This window comes from Bubalus kerabau, chromosome 8, assembly GCF_029407905.1.
Source record: "Bubalus kerabau isolate K-KA32 ecotype Philippines breed swamp buffalo chromosome 8, PCC_UOA_SB_1v2, whole genome shotgun sequence".
NCBI classification, from domain to species: Eukaryota; Metazoa; Chordata; class Mammalia; order Artiodactyla; family Bovidae; genus Bubalus; species Bubalus kerabau.
In genome coordinates this window covers 35263204-35281838 of record NC_073631.1, presented here as the reverse complement: position 1 = coordinate 35281838, position 18635 = coordinate 35263204, and the positions used below count along the sequence as shown (strand labels likewise).

At 38.7% G+C, this 18635-nt stretch overlaps 1 protein-coding gene across 2 annotated transcripts in view; it reads right to left on the bottom strand.

The window, feature by feature from the left end:
- Nucleotides 1-3593: 3593 nt before the first annotated feature.
- Nucleotides 3594-18635, bottom strand: part of SLC25A40 (solute carrier family 25 member 40) — a 75448-nt gene continuing 60406 nt past the window's right edge. The window contains exons 7-12 of one of the 2 annotated variants that reach the window (XM_055590025.1): nucleotides 13920-14044; nucleotides 13123-13296; nucleotides 11137-11246; nucleotides 7623-7704; nucleotides 5348-5428; nucleotides 3594-5009 (exon numbers count right to left, since the gene is read on the bottom strand). In XM_055590025.1, the coding sequence (XP_055446000.1) occupies nucleotides 4903-5009; nucleotides 5348-5428; nucleotides 7623-7704; nucleotides 11137-11246; nucleotides 13123-13296; nucleotides 13920-14044 (679 nt within the window). In that variant the 3' untranslated portion in view covers nucleotides 3594-4902. Of the gene's footprint in view, nucleotides 5010-5347; nucleotides 5429-5460; nucleotides 6943-7622; nucleotides 7705-11136; nucleotides 11247-13122; nucleotides 13297-13919; nucleotides 14045-18635 lie in introns of those variants that run through there. The other variant, XM_055590026.1, reaches the window with a different exon arrangement.

Here is an 18635-nt window from a genome sequence, read left to right as displayed (position 1 = left end):
AAGATGTTTTATACATTGTTTACATGAAAAGGCTACTACAATACTTATCTGGGACTTTGTATGCTATGTTTTATTTGTTAATAAAACATTACATTCAAACTTAGTAACTTTGACTATTGAAAGGACATTCCTCCTAAAATATTGAGAGAAAAGCAGCACTTACCACAGTCATTCTTTGTATTAGAAATGTGGGAGTGTGGTGGTTCTCTGCAATACTTGACTCTCATTATTCAGAATTTAAGATAATAAACAGTAACAAGGCTAGTCGTGTGTTAAGACAGTTCAAACAATGTCATTTCAGGAACAAAGAATACCTGGAAGCCCTTAAGTTATTTAGATGTATCAGAACATACTCAGAGCTTTCTTCCTTTAGCTTAAGTCTTTGGTACTTGTAGTAATGCAAATATTCTTGAGAAATGGTACCATCAATCTAGTCTTAATTCTGTATACCTTATTATGAATGATGTATCTACAGCAATTTGTAATTCAGCATGGGGAATGGAAGGAAGGTTAAAACAGGGTTACTGGAAACCTTGGGAGGAGCGAATGAGAGACGATTAAGGATGGGGTGGGGGGACCTTTGAAAATTTTAGGCTTTTAGCCTTAAGCACTGTTGCTGCTGCTTTCCTAACAACAGTCAGACTATTTCAATGTTTTCATTCATGGTCCACTCTCAAACGACATTATCCTTTAGTAATTAAAGAAAATCATTGTTACATTTTCCATACATTTTTATAATATAGAAAGGAAATACAGGATTCCATAATTGATCAGAAATTTCAGATTTGTTCTAATGTGTACCAAATCTTGTGCATCTTAACACGCTGCTGAACGCAGACTGAAACATGACATCTGAGGACAGTGACTTTTCCTCCTTTCTTGGAGCTCTTGGTGTAAACTTGATCTGCTAATGTGACTTCAGGTTTCTACACAGTTCATTTCCCGCTACTTATAGAGATAGTTTGTTCGTGTTTGCATGAGGTGTGTCTCGATCTTCAGCAGTGTTCATTGTTCACACACCCTCCCCTAAACAGAATGCTGAGCTACATGCTCCTATTCCCATGTGTATTTCGTTGCCTTGATGTACGATACTTGTTGCATGTATATTAAACATTTTGTACCATGAAGTAGTAGTCTTATTTTTTCTTTGACAAATGTTATTTGATTCAAGGTATACACTGAATTTTTGTTTCAACAAATGTGGTAAGTGTATATTAACACCTCAAATACTAATATGAAAATGATTTTGGAGAAATCTTCATTTTGTTTCAAATTACTTTTTATTTTCTAAAAAATGACATAATATGCTTTAAAATTGACAACATTCACTTACTGACGTGTAAAATGGACCGACCACCATCCTCTCAGCACCTATGTGATGGCATCAGGATAAAGTCAACATTAAATAAAATTGTAAGTTCTGAAGTGGTTAAGTACCAAATGCAAACTACTATTAACTGTGACTGACAGGAACCTTAAACATCCAAGTAGACTAAGTTGGTTTTAAGTCATCTTTATTAGGTGTACATACAAGTTTTCAAGTGGTTAAAAATGTTTTTCCAATTTACAACTTATGTAAATTCTTTGTCAAATTTCCCATTTTTGGTTACAGTTTCTGGTTTTGATAAGCTCATATACTGGATTACTCTGGAAACGTCACATGACTGCTTTGAACATCAGGGCTCTTAATTTCTTTTACCTGGTCCACTTTGCTGTTTAGTAAGCAAAGCAACTTCTATATTGCTTTAGCTTTTTTTCCCCCACTGAAAGGAGGGGGAAGATAAAATTATACCAATGCCTCGGTGGTACCTTTTAAAAATATACTTTAGTATAAACCAAAACTTTTGTTTTTAAATAGGTCACCTGATCATAAGTCCCATTTTTCATCCTTCCAGTCATTTTTATAAAACCAGCTTCACTGCACAACGCTTGGTCTCAATATGTGACACATTCTGCTGTTTTCTGTTTTATTCAAGGCTAACCTATGCTATCCTATTTTCTTTCAGTTAAAAAAAAAAAAAAAAAAAAGCTCTTGAGAGAAAAACAAAACACAACTCTAACTTTTCAGAGCTGGGCCCAAAATACTTCCTGGGTTTTCTCTTGCCTTCTTGTTGCTCGGCAGACCAGGCCCCCTGGACTCCTTTCCCATCTGATCTACCAGGGGGCATGTACACTCTGCTCAAGCCACTGGTGCTAAGTACCACTGCCTGACTGAAGACTCCCAGCCTCCAGGTATGTTGCCTTGGACTGCCTGTCCTAAGAACCATTTCCCGATCAGCCTCTGCACCCCAGGACAGGGAGAATTCTTCAGCTTTTCCATTACTTCTTTTGTTTATTTCTAACAATCACAGCTGAAACCTTAAGACCAATGAGAGTAGCTGCAACGTCTTACCTCCAAGTGCTTTTTATACTGCCTACCACGTCAAAGCACTCATCTCACTAAGTGTTGAGTGATGGATTAAAACATAATAACAGTAATTTACTTTTAAAAGTTCATTTTGGACAAAAATTTAAAAGTAATACACTAAACTTTCCCATATCCCTGGAATTTGTGCCCCAGGGGATAAAAAGGCTAGAATTAAAGGAGTCAAATGTGGCTAAATAAACATAGTGATTTAGTTTCCCTAGAAATAACTATTTTTGAAAAGTAATATGGAATTATATGAAAGGCAGCAAGCATATAATACTTGAATAAGACATTTTTCTTAAAAAACTTACACATAAGAAATTAAATGTGTATGTTAGAAATTTTAACATTAACAGAATGCATTTAGAAACATTACCAAGAATACAATTTGTAGCCAAACCTCTTTTGGTTCCTACTAGTAATGCTTTTTTACCACTTAAGTATGAAGTGAACTCGCTCAGTCGTGTCTGACTCTTTGTGACCCCGTGGACTGTAGCTGGCCAGGCTCCTCTGTCCGTGGGATTCTCCAGGCAAGAATACTGGAGTGGGTTGCCATTTCCTTCTTCAGGGGATCTTCCCAACCCAGGGATCAAACCCTGGTCTCCCGCACAGCAGGCAGATGCCTTAATCCTCTGAGCCACCAGGGAATTCCACTTAAGTATAGTCAAAGCCTAAATTCAGACTTTTCTTTCAGATACATTGCATGTAATGCATGTTACAAAAACTACAGGGAATTAGGTTTATTTACGTTCTTTTAGTTATAAAATAAGAATTTTCCACAATGCAGTCAATAGTGGGGCAAGGAGAGGATGAAAGTTTCCCTTCTGTTTGTTTATAAGTGACATTAACTTGAAATACATAACTGTTTTTTGAGACTGTTGTTCAAAACCTAAATTTTTCTGCCTTTTCCTACCAGTTACCCAAAAGAAGCACAGCAGAACAAGGGTAAATTTAAATTGAATACTGTGAAATTCAGTGTTCAAGATAAACTTCCATGTGTTTTATATATATGTTGATAGTATAGCATTAACATAATTTTATATCAAAGTATTTAGCTAGAAGCACAGTGGTAGCCTTAAGAAAGCACAAAATACTGCAATGAAAATATATTTATATTTTTATGGATATATATGTTGCAAACTTAAGATAAATTAACACAGGATAAAATAAACACAAAAAGCTTAAATACAAACCCTATATAGTTTATTTCAGGTGAAACATTAAATAGTTTTCTACTGTATTAGAAAATACATTAATTCCTACCAACACTAGAGATTTGTCACTTAAATATATATTACTCTATTTTAGGGAAAAAATGTTTCACATTCTCATAAAATACAGATAGACTGCAATAAAGTGCTTTTTCTTAGAGTATACAGATCCTGAGAAAAACAAAAATATTTAAAAATATTGTTTGTCTTGAAATCATATTCTTTTTCATTCTTACATTCATAAACTAAACTTCTTAGGCATTAGCCTCCAGTGACCAAAAGCTCTTCTTCAAGGAAACTGGCTGGGTAGTTCTTGGTCTAGCACACTCGTGTGAGATGTGTAAAGTCAAGGGACATCTTGAACATACTCTGTCTCAGTGATGTTAGAACAAGAGAACAGACATGACCTAGAGAACTTCACAAACGGTAATACCTGATGGCAAGACAGTTGAAACCAGAGGCCTTTCTTGTGCTGAAACGGCCTTCTCACTGCCTGAACGCAACGTGCTTTTCCACTGCACACCCAAGTTTGAAGTGAACATTGAATACGGCCAGTGAACGCTTCTCTCACAGAAACAGTAGATAATACGGGGTCTTTAGACATCAAAAATAGCAGCATCAATATCACACAAGTTATATTTTTGGTTCATGAACGTAAGAGAGCCATACCTCGGATCAGAGAAATCTTAATACACATGAGGCCTTAAAATAGTAACAGGGCGGGGGGAGGGGGGAACACCCAAATACATATGAATTAAAGAAAATAACTGATAGGCAATATTTGGTAAATGATGTGAATAATAATATTTAAAGACTGCTTTCCATTATCTACTTTGTTGAAACACTTAAGTATCTACGTCCATGATTTAAACGTGTATAAAAGACTTGGGAATTCTTTTAGACTCTGTACATCATTCAGCACACAACTGCAAAAATGTTTGACGACTCTGACGCTCCCAACAGGATGAAGTTACACAGAAATCTGTACCAAACTCTGAGATTATTGCTTTCAGTGTAGAATAATTTTTCTCTTCTTTACAAGAATGCTCAATGGTTATGATTTCTGGAGTATCTTTTTCTAATTCTCAAAAATTAGGATAAAAATTTGAAATTAGAATGATTAAATGCAAAGTAGAGATTTACTATTCGTTTAAATTATAGATAAGAATGATAGAAAACCACTGTAAGATAATAGCGAAAAAAGTGGAAAAAGCTCTTGCCTAAGAGTCTCCTCTTATTATTTGGTCATGGCTGTTATTTCAGGGTGAAACAGCATCTCTAGTATCACTGTCTTCGAGCATTTTGTTTCTGGAAAAAAGACTTCCCAGATTCATATGTACTGATCATAACAGCGCAAGCAGGAGCAATTTTAATTAAACGAGGAATCAGTCCTAAAAAGGGAAGAGAAAAATTCAGACCAAATTTTACCATACATTTTAAAATGTAATTTATTTGGTTTCATTCTGACAGTTATCAAATTAAGTGAAGTAACATATAAAACACTGTCCCATAACTGGTGTCAAAGAACAAGCCAAACTGTTCACTCCTCATTTTGATTCCAAATTACTTCAAAAGCACTGGTATTTAAAATTTTAAAACTTACAGAAAAGATATTTAGGAGGAAATAGTAAATGAGGAATATTTTCAAAAATTTTCTGCTGAAAGGCAATTAATTTAAAAGGAAAAGTAAACATTTTAGTCAACAGTTTGATAAAGGAAATATTTTTACCTGTAAATAATCCAGAAAATCCATTCTTAGCAACAATGTTCTTCATTATAGTCCAGGTTGACATTTGCGAAGGCATAGAAACTAAATGTTAAAGAAACGATGCTATTATAAATTATCACTTAATTTCTAATATAGATAAATACACATAAAAGAGTGTTTATGGGCTTTGGGATGTATCGTTTCAGTATAATAAGAACAGATCTGTTTACATAAAGAACTATTTTAAATCTTATTTTTAATAGTTGGATTCATTAAAAAAGAAATGTTGAAGGCACTTTTAAGGTACACAGGACCAGATGCAATCAAGGAGGAACATACAGAAAGCCTCTCCTGAACTGATGTTTAAGCTTGGTGGTGTGTGTCCTTTATACTTTTTTCTGTATCTTAAAAATCTTTCATAATGGAAAAATTTTAGAGATGTACAGGAATTTTCATGGGGTTCCCCAAATGAAGCCATGATAACCATTTTTCATTGTACTTTTAGTGCATACATTAAAAAAACTTTTTTCCCCAAAGAGAAGCTTTAAGGAAAATAGCTCATTCTCCCTAGGGAGGCTCCACCTTACTCGAATCTTTCTGAATAGATGTGCTAGTCTTGAAATAAATCCATCCTGTCTCCTCTGAAGGGAAGAGTTTTCCTGTAACTAACAGTAACATCTCACTTACTTGCAACTGCTCAAGTGTCTGGAACACAGTAAAGCAACAGATTTATACATCTTTTGTTACTTAGATTCAAACATAAACCTCATGAATGTGCTGTACATACACAAAGCTCACTCACCTTCATTGTACACAATGAGTCTAAGCAGCTGGCTTAGCCCCCAGACTACAGACGCTAAAGGTGAAAAAAAATCTGCTAAAAGGTGGGCATCCTACCACTGTGACAGCTGAGGATTTCAGTCTTCCCAGACCAGTGCGTGCTAGGCAGACACTCCTAAGGGTCTCACTGGCTTCTGAGAGCTGCGCTATGAAACTACAGTAATCAGTGTGTACAGTGAGGACTACTCTGAGTCATTAGGGTTAAAGTACATTTCAGTACGTGTGCCTAGGGAAAAAGGGAAAATTAGGGAAAGGGATCATTCAGTAACAGCTCTGTAGAATCTGCAACTTAATGAAGAGGGACTCATTATCTCAAAATGTCTTCTATATAATATCAGATTCTCTATGAAGAGGCCTTGTCATTTAAGAAGCTAAACTATCTATATAAATAGTGTAAGTATAACTACAGTAATCAGAGCAACCAAACAGAAAGGATACATTTTTAAACCAAGAACAAAGTATTTATGACTGAAATTTAACTCTCTAAAAACAGTCAGTGACAAAAGCTTTATACTACAAGTTGACAACTTATACTCCTTGTTTAAATGTTTTCAACTTTGGAAACAACTAGTAAAGAAAGGAGGCTAAGTAGCTGGGTATTTCTAATCTTACGGAGCTCAAGTTTCAAACTGGTCTCTATTTTAATAGTAGGGTGAGATGAATGTAAAAGACGACGAACAAGACGACTTCTCAACTGGAGGGAAGCCATGGCAGAGCCCTGCCTAAAGATCCAACGTCCCAGAGCTCTTTCTACAGGGGAAAAGCAACTTCATACACTGTAAGGAAACACTGTGATTATTAATATTTCAAGCACAGACAACAATAAACACTCCTCTACTGACCATCCAAATCCTAACAATTTTATGTTTCAGAAACAAAGCCCTATTTCCAGTGGGCTTGCTACACTTTCTGTAATAATAATAGAATGAATCTAGTAGAAGCAACTAATAGTATTTTTTTATAAATACGGACCATTGTTAAATTCTTTATTGTGGTTTTTCAGTATTGCTTCTGTTTTATGTTTTGGTTTTTTGGCCAGGAGGCATGTGGGATCTTAGCTCCCCAACCAGGGATCAAACCTGCACCTTCTGCATTAAAGGGGAAGTCCCCAGGACAATTTTGTTCTAGAAGAAATTACAGGTTATAAAGAAGTAGATGGGATAACAGGCAGGGGGGAAAAAAAACACATCAAAAGGGAAGCTAAAAAATAGAAAAGAAAAAAGAATATGTATATGCATACTAATATAGTCTTTAAAATTTCTTAAATTTTTTGTTTAGGTTTAGAAGTTTTTCTGGGTATTCCATTCTAACAATACATTAGTTTGAGTTAAGTAGAGAGGAAGGCAACCAAGGGGCAGGGGGAATCTTGTCTTCCGTACCTTAGATATTCCTAACTATCTAGAAAGAAAATATTTTTCATGGCACCTTAGACACATTTTAAATTAATTAAACTTACTTTTCTGGCTTTCATATATCCAAAGTTGTGTCTGCTTTTGTGTTTTTACCACATCAAATGGCAAAGTTACAACAGCTGCAAACTAACAAAAAATAAAATTGATTAAATTTAAATTTTTCCCAAAGTATTTTATACTCTAATTAGCATATTACTTAATAAACACAGTAATAAAATCATAACTAAACTGAAACATAAAGTGAAACCAGGGATGTTTAAGAGAAGCTCCTATTGAAGAGAACAGATAAAGTCTTATGTATTCCTCCCAAAGTTCAGGACTAAGAGAACAGTCCCCCTGTATTCCTGAGGTCACACTACACTAGTTGGCAGTCAGAATTCCAACCAGACCTCTGACTGCAAAACCAGTATTCACAATTTCTCATGCTCCTGTGTGTTCCATTATTCCTTTACCACAGATGAAGGCATAATATGTATTTTAAAGCAGAAATTAAAGTACTTAGCAAATAGCATTTACAATTTTCCAAATGTTTTTAAAATTGTTAAAAAAAATTAAAGAAAATGGACTTTTGAACTTTTAGTGCTACATATGTTTTCTTTATGGGTTTCAACATCCACAACGAGGTGCCATCTCATGCCGGTCAGAATGGCTGCTATCAAAAAGTCTACAAACAATAAATGCTGGAGGATGCGGAGAAAAGGGAACCGTCTTACACTGTTGATGGGAATGCAAACTAGTACAGCCACTATGGAATACAGTGTGGAGATTCCTTAAAAAACTGGAAATAGAACTGCCATACGACCCAGCAATCCCACTGCTGGGCATACAAACCCAGGAAACCAGAATTGAAAGAGACACATGTACCCCAGTGTTCATTGCAGCACTGGAAGCAACCTAGATGTCCATCGGCAGAGGAATGGATAAGAAAGTTGTGGTATGTATACACGATGGAATATTACTCAGCTATTAAAAAGAATCCATTTGAATCAGTTCTCATGAGGTGGATGAAACTGGGAGCCTATTATACAGAGCGAAGTAAGTCAGAAAAACACCAATACAGTATATTAACGCATATACATGGAATTTAGAAAGATGGTAGTGATGACCCTATATGCGAGACAGGAAAAGAGACAGAGATGTAAAGAACAGACCTTTGGACTCTGTGGGAGAAGGCAAGGGTGGGATGATCTGAAAGAATAGCATTGAAACATGTATATTACCATATGTGAAACAGATCACCAGTCCAGGTTCGAGCATGAGACAGGGTGCTCATGGCTGGTGCACTGGGACGACCCTGAGGGATGGGATGGGGAGGGAGGTAGGAGCGGGGTTCAGGATGCGGAACACATGTACACCAGTGGCTGATTCATGTCAATGTATGGCAAAACCACTACAATATTGTAAAGTAATTAGCCTCCAATTAAAATAATTAAAAACTTCAAATTAATCAATTTAACAGTTATTTCCATAATACCTTAATTAAGCAAGAAAGGTTTTCTGAAAGAACAAATTCCCTTAATGGCTTATATTTGATATAAAAGTCATGCAAAGTAAAACCTAGTCTCTATTTTCTGTTTCCCAACTTACATTTGACCAATATGCTCATAAAATGACCTTTAAAGTCATCTATTTTTATTTCACCCATCAATGTAAAGAGATTTAAGTTCTTGAAATCATTTTCAAAGATCTCAGGTAAGATAAAATCAATTATCGTTTCTCCACAATCTAACACATATAGTTGTCCTTTAGTATCTGAGGTGTATTGGCTACAGATACTGAAACCTGTGGAGTATCTGTCCCTGATATAAAATAGCACAGCACAACTGGGCGCCGTGTCTGTGGTTCCACACTTGTGGATTCAACAGCCAAGAATCGAATTGATTCAATCTGCAGATGCAGAACCCCTGGATAGGGAGGGCCGACGGGTGTGTCAAAGGTAGCAACAATGGGTATGAGCCTGACACTCTGCAGAATAACAGGGTTTAGGCTGTTAGGTTTTCTAAGAGAAAGCCTGGACGTTATCCCACTGATGTGCTTTTCCTGTTGCAGACACATTTTTATTTGTTTAACAGTTAAAAGGCAGTAATATTTTCTAAATTATTAAAGATTTAAAAAATATATTTTCTGTGTTAGGTAAGAAATAGTAAAACAACATTCTTTCATTACTGGAAAGCTGGGACAACACCCTACAGCCATTCAGCTTTTTTTTTTTTTACATAAAGTACTAAGTACAGAATTGGTTCTACAATTGTTATGGATCACTAAACATAAATGGTACTTGTTTTTCATCATTCATGGTGGATTAAGACATAAATAAAATTTGTAAGTTAATCACCTCACAAATAGAAATAATCACAAAGATTTTGCTGGTATTCTAACTTCTTAAATTGCTACAAAGAATTGCTCTTTTGCCTCAATATATTTAAACCCCACTAGGGTTAATTTGACATATACCAGACCCAAGAATCTTCACGTCTCAATTTTGAACACAATCTCAGTGTTTTCTGTAGCCTAGGTTTTCTAACAGTGACTCCAGTATTTTTCTGCCAGTCTCCATGACTGCACTGAGCTCCTCCACTCTATTTATCTGGTTCCAGTATGTCAGCACATCACTGTGTCATCACAAATTCATTCTCTAAGTATATGGGGCTAAGAAAGCTGTGTCCAAGATCATGGTGATAAGAATCTGCATAAAGGCCCACTACATGAGTTTTCATTATGTGGAGGAGTGGCCAAAGGTGAACTCCCTACTACCCAAAAATGGTCACTGGGTACTGCTGCTGCTGCTAAGTCGCTTCAGTCGTATCTGACTCTGTGCGACACCATAGACGGCAGCCCACCAGGCTCCCGCGTCCCTGGGATTCTCCAGGCAAGAACACTGGAGTGGGTTGCCATTTCCTTCTCCAATGCATGAAAGTGAAAAGTGAAAGTGAACTCGCTCAGTTATGTCTGACTCTAGCGACCCCATGGACTGCAGCCTTCCAGGCTCCTCCACCCATGGGATTTTCCAGGCAAGAGTTCTGGAGTGGGGTGCCATTGCCTTCTCTGTCACTGGGTACTGCTCCCTTCTAATTGTAAGTTTTTTTTTAATTCTTTTAAGAGGCACTCAGCTAGAATGTTCCCAAAGAAACAGGAATTAGCAGAAAAGGATGCAATTACTTCTATTCAATCAGATGATACATAAGAGATAACATTTATAAACTATTAACTAACAAGATCTACTGGTATTTAATGACCAAATTGCCAAATACTTTGTGTAATAAAGTACTATCTAAACTCATTATCATAACTAATGATCTAACAAGGTCAAAAGTTTCAGAAAGACATAATGTACTTGTAATGTAATAAAGAGAGATATAAAATGCATTTTAAAATATTTAATGGCTAGTACTGATAATTTATCTTCAAAATAGGGTAGTAAATACTTAGCACTTTGAGGATGTACTACTTTAAAGTTGTTCTATCTCAATAGACTTGAAATGGTACATAATATTTTGTTCTGTTTTAGTAAGACAATTATCACTATTTTGGAATATAATAACAAAAGAATAAACTTACAGAACCAGACAATGCCCCTGAGGTAAAGTTGATCATAAATGTTGGTTCATATAAGCCAGATTTTGCACACAACCACTTCTTTAAGACTTCATAGTTATACCAGTACATTGCTACAAAAACAGAATAGAATGAACACATTTAGAAATGAAATGGGGACTTTATGGAAAATATTTGAAGAATATTATATATTAAAGGAAAGAAGAATTCTAGTATTGACACACCTTGCTTTCTATTTAGACAAATACTGGGTGAAATTTGTAAAAATAGTAACCAAATTCTCAGTAATATTCTAGGAGTCTTATAAACGAAACTATGCATCAGTAAAAAGTAGGACTTTAATCTCAAAACCCAACAAGAACACGAGAAGAAAGGAGAGTCACATCTCATGAATACTGATGTAAAACTCCAAAAAAAGAAAAACAAGTATTTCATGAGCTATCACACACTATGACTAAATCAGGTTATCTGATAAACACAATGGTGATAAACAGAAATGCTTTAGATGCCCTGTGCCACATTAACAGAATTGTAGAACAATCGAAAAATGATGGAAAAGCATTCAAAGAAATTTCTTAGAAACCTAGGAATAAATGGCAGCTTCTTCAACTGGATAAAGGATATTCATCACGAACTTAAAAATGAAATAGTTATAATTAACACATTATTGTCTACATAGAAAAAAGGCAGACAAATTAGAATTTATAAGTTTTAGAAGAAGCTGAATATAAGCTATCAGACAAAAAATCAACTCACATTGCAACATCCACAAACACCTGGAAAACATTTTTTTAATAGATTTTTTAAAATAGGCACTAAAAGCTGCAGATTCTTGTACATACCCAGCAAGAGACTTAAAAAATGTTCACTGCATTGTTTACTTGTTTATTCATGTATAAACAAGAGTGAAAAAAAAAAACAGTTGCACATATAAAACAAAACTTAAGGAATATTTCCAAGTAAAATAAATTTTATACCTCAAAAATAGGCAAAACTGAATATTATTGTTTAGCAATAATACATATATGATAAAACTACTTTTTTAAATCAAATAAATGATAAAAATTCAAGTAAGAGGTTACCACTAAGGATGTGACAGTGGAGGTGGACATATGTGGTTTCATGATTTTAAAAACTGCAGTGTTCTAATTCATATACAGAGGTGGTGATGTCACAGGTGTTTATTAGTGCACTTAGTAATTTATATCCTTACTACTTTTTATGTATAAAACATCAAAACAAAAAATGAAAAAGTATTGGTCTAGGAATCCATGGTATTTCTAAAAAGCATAGCCGAACACAAAAGTTGAAGAAAAATACTAATGGAAAGGGAAAGAAATAGGACTGTGAATAGGTGTCCAAGCAAAGGATTAAATCAAAGGGAGAAAGAATGTGGAATGTTAATACAATGGTCCTCAATAATTCTTTCTTCCAGGTTTTAAATGGACACATCAGTTTCACAAGAGAAGTACTACTGAAGTATGCACATTCTATAAGTTAATTTTGTATTTCTTCATAATTTTCTCCCTCTTCATAATTCAATAATTAGCACAATCTTGAATCTGATTTATAATAGTCCCTACAAGACACTCACTCAAGTGGGGGAGATTTTTAATAACTGAAAAAAGTAGGAGTCAATATAATTCACAGGTGGTCTTAAATATTATGATATTTTGATTCATAGTACTTTACATATCTTACTAATTATGACTTCTTTACAATAATTTTAAAGGTAGCTTCATTACTTAAATATGAGTACTCACCAATTGATATTTAAAAAGAAAGAAAACAAAGAGAAAAGAAAACCAGGCTTGAAACAGAAACCGTTCATTAAATAAATACTCATCAAGATCTGAGACAGCCATGCTGAACGAGGTGTGTGTGATCACCTAAGACAGTAACTTACCTTTAGCCTTAAAGAATCTAGAATTTCCTTCATTTAAAAGTGGTACATACAAAGCTACTTAAAATGTAGCAGATAAATCCTACCTGAGAATGGTACATCTCTAAGAATGGTAGGAGCCCAGCCCCTCCAGAGGGAAATCCAACCATCTTCAGATACTTTCTTGCTGACAAATCGATGCAGTTCCTCGTAAGAAAACTTCTTAGATTGCATCTTGGTTCTGATCAATTCCAGTGGACTTATTACAGTCACTGCGCCAACTGGTACAAAACAAGCGAATACAACAAAAGCAAAGTCATGCATTATGAAAACATGCGTGCAGAAATGAGTATTTCATGCATTTTTGTATTTTAAATTTTATTCTGAAATGTCTGCAAACTGTATCTAGTATCTAATGATGGCAGCATCCTGGCTCAGATTTTTTTTTCCCTGATAAAGGTATTTCACACACCTTACTCTTTCAAGAGCAGTTCCACAGCCACTATACATCAACCAGGACTATTATAAACCTCACTTCCACTACACAGAGAAAAATGTCCTTCTGATTAAACTCTGAATCTCAACGTGTATACAGAAAATGATGAAAGACTCTGGCTTTAATTAGACTCTGTGTTATTATCCTAAAATCTAGAATGTAAGGTCTACAATCTCAAATCTAAAACCTCTGTCCAAGAATTAACAGGATAGGCTGATCCCGTCCCATTCTGATGGCAGTCACCACACAATATGACCGCTAGAGCATAGGTGTTGACATATGCGGACAAACTACGATGCAAAATAAACCGTTAGCAATACACTACTTGAAATTCTCTATGAATGTAAATACTATAAAGCAAGCTTTAAGTAGAAATCAGAATGAAAACATTGTGAATTTATTACTTACGTCTGGCCACAATTCCAGCAACAATTGGTATGCGGCTTTCATTTTCTCCTAATTTAGATCTCAGAAGAGCAGTTAACTGATCATAGCAGGTAAAATAAATAACTGTGGCAGGAACTGCCATCACTCTGTTAGAACAAACGAAAAGATTGGTACAGCACTATCAAAAGGCTGAAACATATTCTTATATTATTATGAAGCACAAGACACAGTGCACAGAGCATGTGTGCTCAGTCATATCAGACTCTCTGAGACCCCATGGACTGCAGCCCGCCACGCTCCTCTGTCCATGGAACTTCCCAGGCAAGTACACCAGAGTGGGTTGACATTTCCTTCTCCAGGGGCTCTTCCTGACCCAGGTGTCAAACCCACATCTCTTGTGTCTCCCGCACTGGCAGGTGGGTTCTTTACCAACTGCACCACCTGGGAAGTACAAAATGAAGATCCTTCTATTTTACAGAAGCTGAAAACCACAACAAATCAGCTATGAGATCAATTTTTCTTTAAGAATTAGCAGTGTTTAACTTAGACAACAAAAGATGTAAAGTAGGTTTCTGCTCTCCAGAGATTTGTAATGTAGCAGAGAAGGCAAGTTTAGAGCACCCAGTCAGGTCATAAATAAGAAAAGACAAATAAGTCATCTTGACTTATTCTGTGTCTGGTCTTCATTCCCAACTACATACACAACATGAAAATCACTAAAGTAAAAAATCTTGTAAATATTACTTGTAAAAAAGTACAGCACAATTATAAAATACTTTTGAACTGTGGACCATGTCATACCTACTTGTAACTGAAAATAACGTCACCAGAATTATATATACTCAAAGCAAATTCCAATGACATTCTTTCAAATGAAAATATCAAGAGGGAGTTATTAATTAAATACAAAGTCGAAGGTACTATCATGTCATAAAGATTTAGCGCAACAAGAAACCAGTCTCTGTTTCTGGTCTAACCAAAGGACTATCACAGACCACACGTGGGAACGCCTAATACTCGACAGTGAAGTGTGGTGATGAGAACTTAGGAACAGGACTGACTGCTACTCCTGGATCTATCACCAACCTTATAACCTTAGGCACTGTTTAGAGTAGGTGCCTCAAAACTGACTAAAGTGCTCCGTAACAAGATAAATCAGAAAGAAACGAGGCAGAGAAAGGCAAGGTATTAACTGGAATTTTTACATTCAGCCTTACTAGCTTGTCATATGAATTCACGTAATAGCTAGTTAGTACAGAATTTAATTATCTGGAAAAGAAGTATAAATAGCACAACACCTCTCATTATTTTAGTAAAATAAAAACCGAAATGAACACTAGTTTCTTAATTTCTGAACATGGAAAAATAAAGAATGCTTGTGCCCCAAATCCAGTATCTTCAGGAGGGCCTATTTGTCTAATTGACCTTGGGTTATCTTAGAGGAATTTAGCCCTCGAAATACTCCCTGTAACAAGGCATTTCTGTATGTCTGGAGCACTAAACGAGCTTGCCTGCAATGATCTGTGCAAATGATGTGAGTTTTGGCAAACATCTGCTTCTTTTTGGGGGGCTGGAGTTTCAGTAACCACAGCCAGTCATGAACACAGGATGCTGTATCATTAGCCCCAGTGGAAACCCTAGACTCAGATTCAAGTGCCGGTAAGGCAGAACCCCTGAACTTGCCGCGGAAGCCCGGGGCTGGGAGACGCAGAGCGCCCTGCGTGTCACCAGCGGGGTCTCGGGAGGATTCTGCTGGCCAGGTCCTGTTGTGCCTCTCCCCTCACTGATTCCGCACCATGCCTGTCCCCTCATTGATTCAGCTTCGTGCGTCTCCGTTCACTGATTCCGCTTCATGCCTCTTCCTCCACTGATTCCACTTCATGTATTTTCCCCTCACTGATTCCGCTCCAGGCCTCTCCCCTCACTGATTCCGCTCCAGGCCTCTCCCCTCACTGATTCCGCTCCATGCCTCTTCCCCTCACTGATTCCGCTCCATGCCTCTTCCCCTCACTGATTCCGCTCCAGGCCTCTCTCCTCACTGATTTCGCTCCATGATCTACCCTCAATGATTCCGCTTCATGCCTCTCCCCTCACGGATTCCACTTCATGTCTTTTCCCGTAACTGATTCCGCTTCATGCCTTTTCCCCTCACTGAGCCGCTTCATGCCTCTCCCCTCACTCATTCCGCTTCATGTCTTTTCCTCTCACTGATTCCGCTTCATGCCTCTCCCTTCACTAAATCCACTTCATGTCTTTACCCCTCACTGATTCCGCTCCATGCCTCTCCCCTCACTGATTCCGCTCCATGCCTCTCCCCTCACTGATTCCACTCCATGCCTCTCCCCTGATTCCGCTCCATGCCTCTCCCCTCACTGATTCCCCTCACTGATTCCGCTTCATGTCTTTTCCCCTCAATGATTCCACTTCATGTCTTTTCCCCTCACTGATTAGGCTCCATGCCACTCCCCTCACTGATTCCGCTTCATGCCCTCACTGATTCCGCTCCATGCCTCTCCCCTCACTGATTCCGTTCCATGCCTCTCCCCTCGCTGATTGCGCTCTATGCATTTCCACTCACTGATTCCGCTCCATGCCTTTCCGCTCACTGATTCCTCTCCATGCCTCTCCCCTCAGTGATTGGCCTCCATGCCTTTCCCCTCACTGATTCCGCTCCATGCCTCTCCCTTCACTGATTCCCCTCCATGCCTCTCCCCTCACTGATTGGCCTCCATGCCTTGCCACTCACTGACTACGCTCCATGCCTTTCCCCTCACTGATTGGGCTCCATTCCTCTCCCCTCACTGATTCCGCTCCATGCCATTCCCCTCACTGATTCCCTTCAATGCCTCTCCCCTCACTGATTCCGCTTCAGGTCTTTTCCCCTCAGTGATTCCGCTTCATGTCTTTTCTCCTCACTGATTAGGCTCCATGCCTCTCCCCTCACTGATTCCGCTTCAGGTCTTTTCCCCTCACTGATTCCACTTCATGTCTTTTCCCCTCACTGATTCCACTTCATGTCTTTCCCCCTCACTGATTAGGCTCCATGCCTCTCCCGTCACTGATTCCGCTTCATGTCTTTTCGCCTCACTGATTCCGCTTCATGCCTCTCCCCTCACTGATTCTGCTCCATGCCTCTCCCCTCACTGATTCCGCTTCATGTCTTTTCGCCTCACTGATTCCGCTTCATGCCTCTCCCCTCACTGATTCTGCTCCATGCCTCTCCCCTCACTGATTCCGCTTCATGTCATTTCCCCTTGTTGATCCTGCTTCATGCCTCTCCCCTCACTGATTCCACTCCATGCCTCTCCCCTCACTGATTCTGCTCCGTGCCTCTTCCCTCACTGATTCCACTCCATGCCTTTCCCCTCACTGATTCTGATCCATGCCTCTCCCCTCACTGATTCCGCTCCGTGCCTCTCCAGTCGGCTCCATGCCTCTCCTCACTGATTCCGATTCATGTCTTTTCCCCTCACTGATTCTGCTCCATGCCTCTTCCCTCACTGAATCCGCTTCATGTCTTTTCCCCTCACTGATTCCGCTCCATGCCTCTCCCCTCACTGATTCTGCTTCGAGTCTTTTCTCCTCACTGATTCCACTTCATGCCTCTGCCGTCACTGATTCTACTTCATGTCTTTTCCCCTCACTGTATCTGCTCCATGCCTCTTCCCTCACTGATTCCTCTTCATGTCTTTCCCCTCACTGAATCCGCTTCATGCCCCTCCCTTCACTGATTGCACTTCATGTCTTTTCCCCTCACTGATTCCGCTCCATGCCTCTCTCCTCACTGATTCCTCTCCATCCTTTTCCCTCACTGATTCCACTCCATGCCTCTCTCCTCACTGATTTCGCTCAATGCTTCACCCCTCGCTGATTCCGCTCCATGCCTCTCCCCTCATGATTCCCCTCCATGCCTCTCCCCTCACTGATTCCGCTCCATGCCTTTCCCCTCACTGATTCCGTTCCATGCCTCTCCCCTCACTGATTCCGTTTCATGTCCTTTCCCCTAAGTGATTCCGCTTCATGTTGTTTCCCCTCACTGATTAGGCTCCATGCCTCTCCCCTCACTGATTCCGCTCCATGCCTCTCCCCTCACTGATTCCGCTCCATGCCTCTCCCCTCACTGATTCCGCTTCATGTCTTTTCCCCTCACTGATTCAGCTTCATGCCTCTCCCCTCACTGATTCCGCTTCATGTCTTTTCCCCTCATTGATTCCGCTCCGTGCCTTTCCCCTCACCGTTTCCGCTCCATGCCTCTCTAATTGATTCCGCTTCATGCCTCTCCATTCCCCTCCATGCCTCTCCCCTCACTGATTCCGCTCCATGCTTCTCCCCTCACAGATTCCGCTTCATGCTTTTCCCCTCACTCATTCCGCTCCATGTCTTTCCCCTCACTGATTCCGCTCCATGCCTTTCCTCTCACTGATTCCGATCCATGCCTCTCTCCACACTGATTCCGCTCCATGCCTCTCTCCTCACTGATTATGCTCCATTACTCTCCAATCGGCTCCATGCCTCTCCCCTCACACTGATTCCGCTCCATGCCTCTCCCCTCACTGAATCCGCTTCTTTTCCCCTCACTGATTCCGCTTCATGCCTCTCCCCTCACTGATTCTGCGCCATGCCTCTCCCCTCACTGATTCCGCGCCATGCCTCTCCCCTCACTGATTCCGCGCCATGCCTCTCCCCTCACTGATTCCGCTCCATGCCTCTCCCCTCATGATTCCGCTCCATGCCTCT